Here is a 13,430-nt window from a genome sequence, read left to right as displayed (position 1 = left end):
TTGACCTACAGCTGATTGAGTGAATTTGTGCTTTAACTGAGCATAACTGCGAAACTTTTATAAGTAAGACGGATAAAATACACACTAAGTTACGTCTATTTTAAAATTACACCCAAAAAATCGCCAGTCAACTAGACGTCTCAAAAAAACGCGAAAATCAAAATAGCTTTTTAAAGAAAACCGATGAACTGTCGACCTATTTAACGCAATTACCCATGTTTCGAAGCTGTAAGTTTACGAAGTTGTTCAGATTTATTGCTACTATTTGGTAATGCATTTAGCAGTATATCGATTTTTGCGAAGTGTACACAATATCGGTATGAACATTAAGCCTCATTTTACACTTTATTGTTTAAATGTTCATAGACAGTTTAAGGATTCGTTGAGTATTAGATGTTTTTCGAATTGTAGCCGTAAAACAGTGTACGAACATGTCGCACTCTTATAATATAATGACATAAAATAATGACTTATTTCAAAATTGTTAATTTGTGACAGTCGTCGCAAAACAAATTTTTGTTTGCTACCTTTTTTTGAAGTTGTTATAAAATTGAGCTTATTAAAGATAGGTAAATAATGAAACCTATAGCATGAAAAAAAAAAAAACGGAAGAAACTAAAAGGTCGCAAACAGAAATTGGTTGTTTGACGATTCCCACAAATTGGCAATTTTGGAATGGGTCATTATTTTACTAAGAGTGCGATATATAAACTTGGTTAACTGATAGGAACAAGTCAGGCAGTTCGGAATGCGTCCGCATATGTTCGTCCTGTTATATGAAAACGAGCTCAAATTCCAGTCGAGCACAACTCATGTAGGTATTAAATATTTCTGAACGAAAATTTCATCATATAAATTCTTGGTAGAATCGCATCCGCGACCTTGCAGTAGCGGGCATGTGTGAATAACTTTGATTAATTTTAGTATTATTAAACACGGATCGTAGGAGTATTGTAAGTAATAATATACAATATATTTATTCATACGGCACGCCAAAGTGTAGGTTCTTTAAGTAACTACAGTGCGTTCAAATAAAAGTTGACTTACGATAGACGATATCGGTCAATAAAATACGAGACAGACAGGAGCAAGTATACCGTCTTCTATTCGAACAAGCCATGGCGGTTATTTCATAGTTTGTACGGCGCTCGGTATCCTGCCGTGTACAAATTCGTAGATATAATAGGTGCTTCGTCACTGCATCATAATAAATAGCTCATTTTATCCGACACCCGCTGACAAATTGTTGACGGTGTGAATTCCATTATACAACGTACAATTCCGTCGTTCAGGAACAATTATACCTATCTAGTATGAATAATATAGAAAGCATTGCGCTAGGTTGTTTATTTTCGTGATGCTGTGATATATCGCATAGGTTACCACGCACACGCTCGCTATGCACTCGCTAGTATAAACATAGGACGCGCGACAAGGGCATCTGAGCGTCTTCATTGTTTTACACCCCTGCAATATTGCATACTTGCAGTTTTCAGTATTACGATTATGTTGTTATGAGGATAATATGAAAACGCAACTTACCATATAATCACGCCTGTGTCCCGAATTTATGATTTTTTTTAGAATGCAACTTGAACACCAAGCTTAGCTGTTTTATTATAGCCTTACAATTTAGTAGGGAGCTGGCTTTTTCATCTAACGAGAAATTATGTGTTTTAGGAGGCAAAAGTTAACTCAAACTTGGATTGCCTGAATAAAAACAAGAACTAAACTAGTGACGTGTTCACAGCGCAAGATCGTATTTGTCTGGGTTTAGGTCAAATATGGCATACTTTCTACTTTCCCAAATCTGAGAGTAAGCATTAACAAAACGATCTACATATCATTACGTAATCGTGTAAAGATTTATCGCCTTTTTTTAAACTTTATACTCATTACTCATTCATGTTAACAAACGCTGTTAAACAAGTAAAACAAACTTATTTAGAGAACAATTAAACAGCCGCTTCATGCAACAGTAAGAATGCCCGCCAAAACTGTGTCTGTGTATTATTAGGTCAGTGTTGCCATGCGCGCGGATCAAATTATTTCTATAAATAAATTTAACGTGACATTAAATATTTGTGTGTAGTTAGAGGTCGCCGAACGGTTGTTCGCCCTCAACTAGGGAATACATGCACCGGCATTCTCAAGGATAAGATAAATTAGTGAGGCGACTGGATCGGGATAGTTTTGGCATTCGTGTGATTCGAAAATATACCGGATTTGAATGTATAGAAATTACATTATTTCGCAGTATTTGCTAGGAATGAAAACTTAGTTGAGTCATAAAGAAATTTCGTATTATATTGCGGTAAATAAGATTCTGCTAATGTCTCCGAGATCCTCACCTCTACGCGGTGCATCTTACTGGCAAGACAAGGGTCTGGCGAGCCGCCAGCCCGGTTTGGATTACACTGGATTACCGTCCAAAGCCTCCTATTTATGCGGATTTAGAACAATCTACGTACAGCGGGACATTTATTTACGAATATAAATATTATATCAAAGGTTTTTCCTCGTTATAGGGGTATCCCAATCTGTCTCGCATAATGGATATTTATCGTATTGTTTTATCTCGAATTGACCTCTGTTATCTCATAAGTGTAATATTAACGTGGTATATTTTACGATAAACTTAAAAAAATGACTAGAAGTCCTAACTCTATTGCTTATTCATATTAAATTGTGTAGAGCCGCTATAAACATGAGTAGCTTCTTATTTGATACTTTTGCAATATGAGGTTCTTTATGGATTCACGGGTGACATTTTGTGATAATTTTTATGAATTATGTCAGAGAGCGAGTTCAAATATATTTTGCAATTAAAGAAAGAAAAATTATATCCGTTTTATCATGAGTGAAAACGATTTAGCTCTATAAAAAATACACAAAATCTAATCGAAATGGAAAACCTACGTAAAAATTAACGCTTTATTACCGCAAGGCCTTATCAAAACTTTTTAAACATTGACTATTAACTAACCTTATCAGTAAGTTTTTGATTTAGTAATCAAATATTTATTTGACTTTTAAGGAATAAATAAGTAGATCCGTATAGTTAAAACTATAAAACATCGTTTATTGACAAGGAGATGTAATTGTATAATGTCCAGTCATCTAGCAATAATTTCATTAAAATTGAAGTAATAGTTATTGGTAGTAGAGATCAGGGTGTGAAAACACACATATTTTTCAGTTTTATATAATTCAGATCTTTCTTGAAGCATGGCAACACTGAGTCATCGTGTTTAACTTATTGATCCTTGCTGTCACTAGTAGGTATGCGGTTACTAAACGAACAAGGCATTACACAATGGACATCCAATATTAAAAAACGATAACAGAATAATAAACAACGAAATTAGGTGAAAGTTAACAATATGTAACCTCTACTATAATTATAAAGAGGTAGTTTGTAAGCCTGTTCATAGAGTAAAATCTTTTATTTTTTTTAAATTCTAAAATTACAGATGGACATTTACGAACATTAGGGACTCTCACGCGGACGAAGCAGCGGGCAAAAGCTAGTGAGTAATAACTCTATTTTTCTTTATTTTCTTAATAATCACAATAGTCAAAACTTGCAATACATCAGTTATCATTTTAAATCTGACGGTATAGGAATATTGTTTTTTCCGTATCAGCTAGGAGCCTGGAATTGCACAGAACTTAACACTGCTATCAAAATAATTGTGTGGTGAAGGAATATTAATGTACTATGCAGCAGCACAACTATTGGCCGCTCGTCTTGTCGTTAATTTGTTTATAATGATCTTAACATCACGGATGCTACAGACGTCGCCCGCTCGACCACCACGGCAGCGCAGGGCCCTATCGGTATGCGAAAACATCGTAAACGAGATGACGAAACAGCCGCTGGCCTTTCCACTGTCCCCAATTTACACGACCTATTGGAAATGTTACAGGACGACCTAGAACCTATTCAAATGGTAGCTTTAAATTCTGTTATACACCAGTTGTACGCATTAGTCTCGTGTGTAGCAAAAATTTGTGTGGATTTTTAAATGAATTACTCAGGATTAGATGGCTTGGAATCTACACACGAGGTCGATAATCAGTCATACTGCCCGCAACTATAACTACCAGAGGAGGTTCATAATATGCAAGCGCCCAGTCGAGAAACTAAATCTTTCAGAAACACCCTTAATAAAATATGTTTCATCAACTCCATATTGGAAAGGGGTAAGGAAGAGATAGGCAAAAGCTGAATTATATTCATGTTTCCCGAAGTTATTTTGCGATGCGAGAATGCTATGGGCAAAACTACACAAACTACAAACCCAGACAACTCAAAGTCCTCTTGATATTCTGCCATGGGAACTGAACAATAACAATGTTGTCGCAACAATAAAAACCTTTCCACTTTCATTCATTCAGCTAAAACCAGGGGTTAACAGAAGAGCCAAGCGAGATGGCCAATATTGAATGCTATTTAAACGACAAGCCAACCACGATGAAGACATGTCGAGTGCAGCGGGCATCGATTAAAATGTAATTTGGTTCAATTTAACGTCTCACTATGCACACAATGACTGTGTACTGTTATTTTTATTAGCTCTTGTTGCCACAGTGTTGATATTTTTTGTTTGTTTACTTGTAACCAAAACGGATTACAGTTAAACATCAAATTTCGACCTTTCATGTCTTTAGAATTACTTTAAACCGCTTAATTTTTTTGTCTTCTCAAGTAGTCGATCGTTAAGCTTTATTTTTTTTTTATTATGAATGAGGAAACGATTTCCTTTCTTTATGTTATCTGTTTGTATTATGATCTTCAATACTTTACAAGTGTCCTTCCTGGTTGTTTCTGATTATAATAGACAGATGCTACCATAATGGGCGACCTACTCGACTCTTTACATATACAAATTATTGCTGAAGTCATTCTCTGCAGTCAAGGCAGGCTGGTGCAGAGATGAAACATACAAAGTGCGTAAAAATGCATAAATTGTTTGAATAATAATCTTAATTATTAATTAGGTCAATGATAGTTCCTCAATTGGCGATAATTTGCAAAGTAGAACAATGAAAATCAGAGGTCGCATGTGTACCGCTGCACAAAATGATATTATCCCTATTTATTATATTACCTTTATTAAACTCCTTGACCTGGTTTTCTACTAAAAGATCAACGTAACCGAGAATAGTGTTTTTGTAGGCGTTTCTTGTTATGGATGTGAGAGAGAAAATAGACTTTGCCTGACATATCTCAAAACATTTTCAAATATTATTTTTTTATAAATCTGAATGACGCGACGGGCAAGTCGATTGCCAAATGTTCACACCAGGCAGTACCAGTGCCACTCAGCGCTGACTGACAGGAAATGGTTCGTGGCAGAGGCGAGGCATCGACTAGTACTACTGACCCACAGATTGGCGGACCATCAACTCGCAATCGATTTGCGTGGCTTATGAGAAGACGTGTTTTTTTTCCAGCAATTGGAAATTAAATACTGCCTCGGTGGCGTAATTATATTACGGTATGATTGCAGTGTTTAGGGGTTCGATTCCCGGGTCAGGCAGTGATATTTGGTTTTTCTATTCAGTATCAGCCCGTCAGTCTGTAAGTTATCCATTATCACATCGTGGGATGGAAAACACACAGCGGAAAGTGGGTCCGCCAGTTGCGCTTCTGCCTGCCTCTTTGGGGATAAAAGGTGTGAGCGAGTATTTATCGATATCATCTGTTAATAGTTTTGTCTGTGTTGGGCGTCGAATCCGGAACCTCACGCAGCCCTTGTAGTATTTACTGAGTAGTAAAATGTGCTTTATCTACCGACGTGTGTGACGCGCGCTCGGTACGTTTTGTTTAAAACATACATAACGACGGAAAGCGTTAAAATGATGCCGATAAACAAGGGACCTTGCGTCCTTAGCCGATAGCCTGAAATATGCCGGCCTGGCTTACTTCGAGGTGCGAACAGTTAACCATTATGTAGATTTCTACCGTGTTTATGATATTCGTTATGTAATTGATATGAATGCTGGCATTTAAACATATTACGAACGCAACAAGTGAACTGGCCGACACCCGCAGCACGCCTTATAACACGAACGTTCGAAGTGTCGACAATATAACGCTAACTTTCGCTTTGCCTAATGTCCAGTTATAGGTCAGCTAAGTGCCATAAAATACCAAATATATCTACATTTTACTATAATAATAATATTATAGTAAAATATACTATTGTACATTATAATATTGGGTTTAAGTAAATAGTATTTAAGCATTTTATTCAGGTCTAAAGATTATTGTAGTCAAGTGTAATTATTCTGCGTTATAAGTATGGGTCTAAATAACCCCCCCCTCCCCAACTGCCTTATAAGGATGGATGGCGCAAACTCTTGATAAGCTGCCCACCCTTATAAAGCCTTGTGCTTACAAGGGCCTTGAAAGTGGTGTTAACTTCACGAGTTATGTTTTAAGGTAAAATATGCAATGTAGCCGCATGCAGTACATTATAATATGTTGTTTGGTTTTTCATATCTCGTCCTGCATTATGCGAATAAACAAGCTATTTACCTGATGCTATATATTCATCAAAACAAGTTAAAAGCGGCGATAGCCTAGTTGATTGTGGAACAGACTGCCGAGTCGAATCTCTGCAGGTTCAAAACCCAAGGGCATGGACCTTAGATTTTCTAAAAATTATGTATGTTTTCTTTGTGAATTATCACATGCTTTAACGGTGAAGGAAAATATCGTGAGGAAACCTGCATAGTGGAAAAGTTCTCTGTAGGAATTTTGAGGGTGTGTGAGTGTACCAATCTACACTATGCCAGTGTGGTGGACCAAGACCTAATCCCTCTCAGTAGAAGACAAGGCCCATGCCCAGCAGTGGGACAGTATGAAATACAGGGCTAATATTATTATACTATATGTTATATGTTAAAAGAAAGTATTTCAATTGTTAACAGTCACTTAACTGTACTTCTGATATGGCCAGTAGGCTAATATTTTAACATGTTCAAAGGTAAAATAAAATATATATATATAACTTTTGCAATTAAACAGGCATATTACTGTGTAGTAGCATCTACTTACATAGCCTAGAATTCAAATTGGATTGTAATTGAAAAACTTGTTTTACTAAATAGATTAAAAGAAAATTTGTATATATAACATTATATTTACATCTGACATATAGTATTTGTTACAACATTGTTGCTGTCTTTTTGGTACATAATGAGTCGTATTGTTATATTACATAGATGTTCGATACTATGTAAATTACCAGGCTAAGTTATTATTGTTTAAAATACATCCTAATATAACATTTGATATTTCTTTACTTATTATTATAAAACCAAATCCCCCACCATGTCTGTTGGTCTTAATGTGATGAACTAAAAAGCTACCTAGGTAAATATATATAGGGGCTATTATCATGGAAAAGCTCTTAAACATGAGCGAGAACCCAGAAGCAAAATATGGTAAACAAGAGTATACATATTTTAGTACAATGATTACACAATACAATGGTAAGGGATTAGTTAATACTTAATTGAACCTATAGTAATTTTGGCCACCCCAGGCAATACAAAATAATATTTTGCAAAGTAATAATATCATATTACGATACATAACATTATAAGTACACAAAAACAATCTAAATGCATGAATAAACCTTATATGCAAAACAATAAGGGTTAATTTCTGATTAATATTGAAAGTACAGTGTAAGAAGATTGGTTCAATATTGGCAAGATTGCAAAAAACAAAATGTTTTGAAGATATAATGCTATGTCTTTCATTTTAAAAATAAATATCCTACCAAGAACTATTATGATTTTAACTTAAACAAGTAAATTTATATGAAGCAACAGGTCTTCATATACATAAAATTAGGACATGTGGTGTACCAAAATGTACCTATTTGCTTAATCTACTGATCTAGATAAAAATTGCTTCTTTAAAATCATAAATATAATTAAGTTAGCACAAAAGTTTACTTAGTAATTAGCAAACGTAAATACAATGACTGTCACATAAAAGGTGTTTGAAGCATACATAAAAATAACATCTAGGAACAAGTGGCACGAAGGTATTAGCATTTGAAGGAAATTTGACTTTACCACAAAAAGAATAAAGAATATTACGAATTCACGCCAAGTCAATGTTTTGCAACAACTTTCCATCAAAAAATTTGACGTTATCACGTGATAGCCGAAGACAGGCACGCATATTAATTGCCTGCGGGCTTCAAATACTACGAGAATGTATTTTCAGTGTAAATAATATATTCCGCAGGCGAAAGTTTTGATAACATTGTACGCCGATGCTAGGGCACTCTGAAGATTTACGACTTTGAGCGGCAATAGACAAGTTTGCGAGTAATTAACAAATACAGTCGGCTATACGACACCACTGGAACGAACCCGGGCATCCAAATAAAGTCAACAAATATATAAAACCAGACAGATATTCACTTACCTTTATGCCGTTTACCCTTTGCAGGATATAAAGCTGGGAGATTCCATCCAACAGTCCAAACAATAAATGCCACAATAATATCGCGCACAATGTTTATTTCACACAATAATCTCTCAATTTTACGATTTTTATTTTGTGACACTCGCTATGTGCAGCCTTCAGCGCAACGCGTTCGCGACTTTTACAATGTTACAAATTAATAAATTTTAAAATCTACTATTATCTCACTGATTTCTATAATTTTGATTATATTAGAATGTATAACAAATATAATTATAATTTCTTTCATTTCATTATTATTATATAGTAAATGAATACTACATATGATCAAAAAAAAAACTATTGTAAGAGGGTATATACGATTTTTATAATCCGCTAAAATTATTATTTTTAATTATAATTTTATCTGTGGCGATTTCATTGCTTTCTGAACGAAAACGTCAATGTCAGAAAATCGATAATTTTGTCAACTTCATTTTCAAACGTAGGCGTAAAATTCGGAGAGTACACGCGTCGGTATAAATAAAGTGTAGTGAATAATATTATAAATGAATCATTAGTTTTCATTAAACATATATTTTATTATATCTAAGATGATTAAGGCGATATTAGTGTTTAACAATCATGGCAAGCCAAGACTCTCGAAATTCTATCAATATTTTGTAAGTATCAAATTTACTTGCTGTCGTGAAACTGGTTTAATATGAGACAACGGGTTTAATAGATAAACAATATTATTATTCGTTTCTAAATGTATATTAGGGCACTTGATGATTACATTATCGACAGGCCTTTTTTTAAAGTCAAGTTCGCATTATAAATATTCGTTATTCTATACTTAAATGATATCAATACATAATTTGTTAAATGAGTACGTCGCGTGTCGTACTATGTTGATAGTGTAAATATTAACATCATTCTGTTCCTTGAAACAGTTTCCTGTAATATATTGATATTATATGTGCACTATTTAGTTACATTATCATTATTTTTCGAATACCGGGTAAATATTGATAATATGCATAATTGGTTGTACGTAAAATGTTATAGTTGTGTGTACTTTGGAATCAAAAACTATAACTTTGCAGTATCACAAATCCCAGGTCTCCAAATATTAGCAAATAGCATAACATTCTATTTGTAACTAATTTGTTGTCCATTGGGTTAAATATAAAAGTTGGTGAAAATTATAAATTCGTTTATAACTCTTCAAGTACTTTGTTATTCCTACATTATAAACATAATTGATAATTCCAATTATAAATAAAAAATCCTACATTCAAGCTAAAGAACTATAATATCAAAATTCATCTGAAATATATCTATTATTCATTGTGTTTTACGAGGTTGTTGAAATGACCAATTCAATTCCAGAATGAAGACATGCAACAACAGATAATAAAGGAGACATTCCAGCTAGTCTCCAAGAGAGATGACAATGTGTGCAATTTTCTAGAAGGTGGCAGGTTAGTTTGCATCATAGGTTAATTACTTTACAGCAGCTGGGCTGTCACGGATAGGTATGTACGGTGCCGCGAGCTCACACCAACATGCACCATTGACATTCGCGTTCCATGTCCTAAATGCTTTGTCCAACCAGATTGATATATTTTCATGATCTTTGACTGAATTCACAATGGCTGCTTTTGTAATAGTAAAATATTATAGTAATTATTGTACTACACTATTGTACTAGGTAGTACCTGTAAAATATTTGTATGTGGAAATAAATAAATGAATAAAACTTTATTTATTTATTTCCACATAATCAATGCATATATTTGGTAGCAATATATGCATTGTGCAATTTTCAATATTATGGAATTAACATTAATGTTTTCATAATTTTATCATAAAGTTGATGCTTGTTTCTTAATTTTCTTTTCTTGCCTAAATTGTTGCTTATTTTGTACTTAATCTTGTGTTATGGAGTTTTTCCAAAATGTCAATATCTTTGCAGCTTAATAGGTGGCTCAGACTACAAATTAATCTACAGACACTATGCAACATTGTACTTTGTGTTCTGTGTGGACTCATCAGAGAGTGAACTAGGCATATTGGATCTTATACAGGTTGGATATATTTGAATTTATTACAACAATTTTATTTATGAATGACAATTAGTATTGCAGAAGCATTTCGGAAGCTTTTCTACTCGTTTATCAAAATGTGCAAGTCTATGATACCATGATTATGTCATCTGGAACAGACATATTACAAAATCAAATTATTAAAAAATCTGTAAAAATGTCATCATTATTGTCATTGATATATACAAACATCTGTTTACACAGTGAAAATTTGCAACTATACAGCTAAAACTTTATTTAATTATTTGAATATGGTAAGTTCTAAAAAACAAATGAGCTAATGACACATATAAGCAGTCCCTATAAACAGTAACAAGATTAAAGTGGACAATATACTAACTAGCCCACATTTGCAGGTATTTGTAGAGACTCTAGACAAGTGTTTTGAGAATGTGTGTGAGCTGGACCTGATCTTCCACGCGGACGCGGCGCACCAGGTGCTCGACGAGCTGGTGATGGGCGGCATGGTGCTGCAGACCAACATGGCCGACATACTGTGCCGGCTGCAGGAGCAGAATAAGATGCAGAAGGCTGAGGCGGGTATATCGGCGGCGCCCGCGCGTGCAGTGTCCGCCGTCAAGAGTATGAACCTGCCGCAGCAGTTGCGCGACATGAAGCTGCCCGATCTCCCGCAGGCCATCAAGGTATACATAAGTAATATGCATACTGTATGTCTTAGGCTATTGTGGGGTTGCTAGGTTGAAAATTTATCAGAGTTTGTGCAGATACCATTTAGATTTATTCAGCTGGTTGCTTGACCTTAACTCTCTTTAATATAAAAATATTGTTCCAAAATAGCTTATGCTGTGTTAAATACGTCACAAAAAATGTATAATAATTTTGAATGTTTTAGGACTTGAAATTCTGACCGCTGCAGCAGGGCGCGTACCCCGCCACGCCCGTCGCCATAGCAACCAACATCATCAACACAATCTACCCCAACGACCGCTATCAGAACCTACAGAAACCCACTGAGAACTTTGCCAACAAATTCTTCGGCTCCGAGTCGCTCAGCACCAGGTTCTCAGAGTCATTCTCAGAGAACTACCAGCAGACAGAAGGAATCAACTTCCCCAACTATGAGAGCCATAAGTCTGATGGTTATCAGGACTTGAGTGGAAGTAATGTTGAGTATGAGTATGCTGAAGTTAGGAAGAGAAAGAAAAAGAAGAAGAGACAGTAAGAGACTTCTGCACATTCCTTATTGAATATAGAATTCGTGATTATTGTAATGCAGATGTGTACGCAAATATGTAAAGTTTATGGTAATAGAATTTACATAAAATGTAAACACAAACTATTTTTCAGGATTTATTAAATTTTTTTGTAAATTCCAAGATCAATGTAAGATTGATAAGCTACTTATAAAATATTGAACAAAATATTTATTTACATTTTTATAATTTCTATTAAAATAAACTGCATGAGATTAAAATTATGTTTAGATTTTTTTTTACTTGTGCTACTTCTAATGCACTCAACAAAGATCAGACTGTGTGTGGTCAGCATTATAGCATTAATACATTTTTATTTCTATTTATAGTATACTATGGATGAATTATTGGAATTACTTAGTTTTATGAATAAAAAATATATGTATGTATGTATATTGGAAATAACAGTAAAAGTTAGTAAAAATTAGGCTTAATTAGTAAAAATACAGCATTTTAATGCTGCAAAGAAAACATTATGTGTATTAGAAATTAAAGGCTTTTATAAAAATATGTAGTTTATTATAAATGTGTTAAAAATCAAAATATTTCAATTAGGATTATTTTACATTATCTCCTGTCTCATACTGTGTTTTGTAATGTTAATGTTGCATGTGAAATTAAAACTATTATGAATCGATTCTACAGCAGTCATTCATGTGGAACATAAGGGTTGCTGTTGCATTTTGTTAGTGAACCAGTCCTCTTCCATTCCTCTTTCTGCGTCTTTAGAAGCCTGATGCACCCGTGATTCCTGTCGAAGACTTCATTTATTTGCAATATGCTACAAAATTTTAGAATTATGTCAAGGAAAAAGTCAATATAATATCCATGAAAAGAATGGCGGTGTTCTTTGATTTGGTGACAAAGGTACACGAAAAATGAAAATGTGAAAACTAACTGGACGTTAGTAAAGATGAACTCCCACACGTGGCGGCCGGCGGACTGCGGACTAGTGTTAAAAATGTGTACTCCTTGTGTAAAAATGTTTCAAAGGACAGTTTCTGTGAATTTTAGAAAGAGAATGTATTGGATGCCTATTTCAGTGTTATTAACACCGTTTTGTTTCGATAAAAATTAGATGACTGTCGGGGAACACAATATTTCGGTTATTATTGCATTCTGAGCTGTTTGCTGACGAGGCTCCTGTCGACTTTTATATTTCTCGTCTAAAATATATTGGAGCAGGAAATATTTTGTCGGAGTTCGAAGAAGCAGTTATTGCTTCGCGTGAATGAACATTTTACGGAAAAATATCAATGATACTGTTTACCTATTTCTTATAAAAAAAAATATAATAATCGAGGCATTCGGGTGGCGTGCAATTTGAATTAGCACGAATTATAGTAACTTGAAATTGAATTTTCACCAATAGCATTCTTCTAAATCATAGAAACTTTCTTTTAGGATTTTTGTATTTAGTTAATAAGATATTATATTTTCTGTTATATCAAAACTTTGCTTTTTATTTCAACACTATGTATTTCATACCATATATGATCAAGATAAAACAGGATCAAGTTTTTTTTTGTTTTAATTGCTTTGAATGACGAGATGAGCTTGTCTTTCGCCTGATGGTAAGCGATACGACCGCCCAAAAACTGCAGAAACACCATCCAACACCTTGAATTACAAAGTATTGTTCGGTATTCCACTGCGCTCGCCATCCTG

General features: G+C 34.3%; 2 protein-coding genes across 2 annotated transcripts in view; one reads left to right on the top strand and one right to left on the bottom strand.

Moving 5' to 3' along the window:
* LOC115448615 (zinc transporter foi) overlaps positions 1-8,637 on the bottom strand; it is a 49,270-nt gene extending 40,633 nt beyond the window's left edge. The window contains exon 1 of the mRNA XM_030176092.2: positions 8,459-8,637. The gene's annotated coding sequence lies outside the window, so the exon portion shown is untranslated. The remainder of the gene's footprint in view (positions 1-8,458) is intronic.
* Positions 8,638-8,924: 287 nt separating this feature from the next.
* Positions 8,925-13,215, top strand: LOC115448620 (AP-3 complex subunit sigma-2). Its single transcript, XM_030176104.2, has 5 exons — positions 8,925-9,120; positions 9,833-9,924; positions 10,419-10,530; positions 10,905-11,192; positions 11,402-13,215. Exons 1-5 carry the CDS (start codon positions 9,052-9,054, stop codon positions 11,414-11,416), a joined length of 576 nt encoding a protein of 191 aa, XP_030031964.1. The 5' UTR covers positions 8,925-9,051; the 3' UTR covers positions 11,417-13,215.
* The last annotated feature ends 215 nt before the right edge of the window (positions 13,216-13,430 follow it).

The sequence above is a fragment of the Manduca sexta genome, chromosome 18 (genome assembly GCF_014839805.1).
Source record: "Manduca sexta isolate Smith_Timp_Sample1 chromosome 18, JHU_Msex_v1.0, whole genome shotgun sequence".
NCBI lineage: Eukaryota > Metazoa > Arthropoda > Insecta > Lepidoptera > Sphingidae > Manduca > Manduca sexta.
This window is presented reverse-complemented; position numbering and strand designations above follow the sequence as displayed.